Source organism: Monomorium pharaonis, chromosome 5 (genome assembly GCF_013373865.1).
Source record: "Monomorium pharaonis isolate MP-MQ-018 chromosome 5, ASM1337386v2, whole genome shotgun sequence".
In the NCBI taxonomy this organism is placed as follows: domain Eukaryota; kingdom Metazoa; phylum Arthropoda; class Insecta; order Hymenoptera; family Formicidae; genus Monomorium; species Monomorium pharaonis.
Genome location: NC_050471.1, coordinates 11,109,946 through 11,114,637, shown reverse-complemented (window position 1 = coordinate 11,114,637; position 4,692 = coordinate 11,109,946). Strand labels below are relative to the sequence as shown.

The following is a 4,692-nucleotide window of genomic DNA, read 5'->3' as shown; positions in this document are numbered from 1 at the left end:
ACCGTCCTGCGATACGTGCGCAACGCGAGAGCCGGAAGGACGAGTCCCGCGTGTCTGCTTTTCCTGCATGAATGAAATGTAATTTAAGCTTACTCAAGCACCCGTACTTTTCATTCATCCCGCATTTAGTTAGGTACGAACGCTTCTCGCGAGTCCTCGTGCAACGCGTCGTTGTTTTTTTCATCCATCCACAGGACGCGTATAGACGTCGTCGGACTAGATTCTCTCGCCTTTCGTCTTTTTCGGGGAACACCCGCCGCGGGCATTCGCGACGATGAATCGTCGCGGGAGATTTGAATCGCTCCTCAGGTGGAAAGCGACTCGGCAGCCTTTAATTTGACGCGACGCGTCAAGGTAACGTCAAGCGGCAAGGGGGAGAGAACGGAGCGCACGGAAAGGGGCGGGAAGGGGGTAAAAATCGGTGAGGAGGAATCATGGCTGGATGCACTCCCTCCCTGTGTTCACGCACTTTTACCGTCGGCCAGTATCGGCATCGCCCCTGTATTTTTCGAAGGGGACAACCGACCTGTTGAGCGCGTCGTGTCGAGTGAGAATTGCGCGTATCGCGATGCGTATACGATGCTTTTGACGACGATTGTTGCTCGATTGAGAAAAAACTCGTTTCGCGAGCCGCGATTCACCGACGAAGAACGTTCGATTGCTTTCGGATTGCTTAAAGCCCATTCGTTTCTTCCGATCCACGCAAGAGGCCATCGCCATGACAACATACGCATAATTTCAACAAAAAGGAAACTTGCGTTTTGTAATACATACATAAAGAACAAAAAAAAAAACATAAAACAAAGTTTAAAAATATACGAGTCTCCGTTAATGTAATTCTCGGGCAATTCTTTGACTTTTCTCTTTAGAGGATCGTGGCGCAAAATCAACGCTCTTTTGATTATAGATTGATACTCGTTTCGTCAGATGAAAGTCGCGCAATTAATTAAAAGAAGTGTACCTTCGCTTAACACTTGTCTTATTCAAACTAATATTTTCCGGTTGTTAACTGGTAGAAATCAAAACAAAGCATACTTTCTTGAAACGTGCCGTTTGCGGCGCTCCACTTTCTCTCGCGCGTCTTCTTTTTTAATGACACTCATTAGGATCATTTATAATGGCCAACGACCGCGTACACGACGAACGGCAAATTACATTTTACATAATGTCATCCCTACTCGATGGACTCGCCGGGGACACGCACTCATATAAAGAGAGAGAGGGAGCGCGGCTGGATCAATCGATTGACAGTTTGCTGCTCGATTCGATTTCCGAAGATGGCGAAGCTTGCGATCGTCGCGATCGTCCTACTGGCGAGCGCCGTCTCGCAGTCCCAGAGAATAATCAGGGAAACGCCCACACCATCCGCAGGTGAAAAATATATAATCAAAGCACCAATGTAATTTATTTATTAAGGAATTATCATTTTACTAGAATTTACTCGATTAGATTAAATTGTAATTTTCGAACTAACTCAGACCTCTTGTATCTCATTTGATCGCAAGATGCGAACGTAACGACCATCAAGGACATCCTGCAGAAGATCTCGGGCGGGGACTCGGGTATCAAGGACGATGCGAAGCTCGTCGAGATCATTAAGGAGGAAATCGTGAAGACGGCGGAGGAGATTAAGGCGCCCACGGGCTCGATCGAGGCGGCCGCTGGAAAAGCGCAGAGATTGGTGGCCGAATTGACCGCGGCGTACACGAACGCTATCTACAAGTCCAAGTCATCCGAGGATAGTCGAGAGACCTTTGTGCGCTTCCAGACCATCGTCCAGGCGATTGTGGAATTCATCAAAAACGGCCAATTCTTGGCATAATTTCTGAAAAAATTCCACCCTCTCCCGCTGCCTATTTTAAGTATGTCGTTGGCTTATTTATTCGTTATGCGTGTACGTCTGTCGTCAAGGCCACAAATGTATCACAGAAAGAATCGATAAATATAATTGTGAATTAATTATGCAAATAGTGTCGATCCTTAAACATGTAGTTTTAATTATGTATATTAAGATTAAGGTATAACAGACGTCGATAATGAGGGATAAAACCAAAAGACACGGTAGTGTAACGTATAATGTTCGGAGAAAAAGGCGAGAAAATGATTTAGACTCTCGTAGACAATAGGAGGAAAAATACTTTTTACGTTTGCGCCGCGCGCCCTTTGGCGATCGTTTGTATTATTTCGTGCTGGCAAGACGAGCACGCGCGCGCGCGCGCGCGCGCGCGAGCGGCGGCGGTAACGCAGAATTATTCTCGCTGACGTACGACTCAGAGGCGGACGATCCATTGTAAAAGCGGCGGTGGGCTCATAATCTGGCGATGTAGGATCTCTCCAACCCGTGGGGCTGACCGGAACTGCGCCTATGCTCTTTCGCCGGAAGCGCCGCTGCCACATGTAGTAATATAAATTATAATGCCTTTACGGTTTTTCCTTTTGTGGATTTGCATTTAAAACACCGGAATGGCATTGTCGTCGAAATCGCCGAACGCAATTTTCATGGAAATAAGAAAGTTATTTCTCTCCGCGCGGCTTCCCCGCCGATACGCGGCCAGCTCTCTCTCTCTCTCTCTCTCCCCCCCTCCCTCTCTATCCATCTATCTGTATCTCTGTCTCTCTTCCTTTCCAATTGCCCCCTTTTTTTTTCTTCTCTTCCTGTCGCGAGAAAAGGAGAAGATTCGCGCATCGCGCGAGACATAAAATTCGATTCGCATCTAATCGTGCCAAGGCTGATCAGAGATCGCGGCTTTCACTGTTGGCACAACGAAGCTCTATCCGCGAATCATCTATCGCGATGATGCCTCGCCTCGTCTGCCGCTTTCGGGAGAAAGGAAACTTTCCAGCCGTAAAGGATACGTAATAATTGTTCGTTTCGCGAAATACGCGCGAGTCGCGTTTGCTGGCGACGAAAATAAAATCGTGACACGCACGCACGGACGGCGGCCATCCATGAAAGTGGAAACCCGGCTCGGCCGTACGAGAGGTGGATGGATGACCTCTTTCGAGCCGAAATGTAGGACGCAAAAGAAAAACGCGTGCGCGAAACGTTTAGTTTAGCGCAAGCTTCGATATTTCACTTTGTACTCGCACTCGACGTTTTCGCGATTACTCTTTCGCCTTTCCTTTTCTCTCTCGGATAATACCTTCCTTCGTGAAGACTCCACCTCGCAATACCTGCACCGACATATTCTTTGACGATCGCGTCTAACGTTGTATAACTCTATACGCCGCGCCGCAAAACGCGCGGCGCACGTCCATTTATCTGTTCTAAAACATCCGTTTCCTATACGAGTTGCACGAGCACCCGAGGCTCCGCCATCCTCATCGTGTTGCTTCTTGCGCGCCGCTTGAAAATACGATATACGCAGGACGACGGGCCTCCCGGGTTTTGTATGGGAGATTGATTCGAGCAGGAACTCGAGCGAGTGTAACAGGAGGACATTTTGCAGTTTTGTTATACGCGAGGGAAGATAATAAACATTGTCTCGGCGTCAGCCTACGTGCTACCGGCTAAGATGGCCGCGGACGGCGGAACAATGCGGCATTGTATATCGGCAGCCTCAACCGCCAAAGCCAGGCACCGTGCTAAGTCATGAACGGCGTTATACGCGAGACACACGCTTGTAGGCTCCTGAATTTCCGGATCAACCCTCGATCGTCGCACGCTACACGGGAACCCCAATCTGACCCCGATACGGTTCGTAAACGTCCGAGAGAGAGAGAGAGAGAGAGAGAGAGAGAGAGAGCCCTTCCCTTTGAACGAGAAATCCCTTGTAATTGCGTAACGTCTGCGAGCATTTTTATTTATTTATTCCGCCGTCGCGCGGAATCTTTTATCTTTTTGTTACGTACATCGAGCTTCTTCGACCGTTTGTGCGCCGTCGAGTAAAGAAATTGTACGTTTCCCCGATCGAGTGTTTCGGGATCACAAACGTGAAATGTCGGCGAACGAGGGGGATCGAGGAGGAATGCGAGGGGGCGATACAAGGAGGCGGGAGACAAGTGCACGCGGCGAAACTGCGTTTAACCGCGATACCGAAGGAGCTCGCTCGTCCGCTCGCTCGCTCGCTCGCTCTCGCGCGACGCGGCGGGAGCGACATTCCGCGGGGCATAACTCGAGCTGGCCCCGAGCTCACGAACGGAGAGACGACGGGTCACGACGCCATGTGTGCGGCCTCACCAACCACACCCACCACCTATTTATTTATGTCTACCTCACAGGCTTTTTACTCGACGAGCTTTCATTGCTGCGCGTGCTGCGTCGATTGAACACAATCGACGAACGGCGCCCCGCGGCCCCTCGTCGTCCGCGAAAAGTCCCCGATAATGACGACAACGGCGGCGGCGGCGGCGGCGACGACAACGACGAACGAATCGTGGACCGATCGGAAAACCTACCACCTGCGTGCCCCGCAGTTGCGTCGTACGGTACCTATAACTTTGTATCTCTACGGCACGTGAAATCCCCGCGGATGATTCCAAGATGCGGTCGCGCACGGCTCACGTATATGCAAATGCCACGTGCTTTAGGGGAATTCCCCCCTCCCCCCCGTAGAATTCCTCAAGATAAATAATAGGGATATCGACTAACAAAAATCGGTTAACAGGTGTCGCTGCATCGAAGACAAGAGCAGACGCTTGAAGAAAAAAGGAGAGATCGAAACGTAATCCATAAACTGTGTATAAAATCTA

At 49.8% G+C, this 4,692-nt stretch overlaps 1 protein-coding gene across 1 annotated transcript; it reads left to right on the top strand.

The window, feature by feature from the left end:
- Positions 1-1,277: 1,277 nt before the first annotated feature.
- Positions 1,278-1,958, top strand: LOC105838881. The gene is made up of 2 exons (XM_012684786.2): positions 1,278-1,371; positions 1,506-1,958. Exons 1-2 carry the CDS (start codon positions 1,278-1,280, stop codon positions 1,820-1,822), a joined length of 411 nt encoding a protein of 136 aa, XP_012540240.1. The 3' UTR covers positions 1,823-1,958.
- The last annotated feature ends 2,734 nt before the right edge of the window (positions 1,959-4,692 follow it).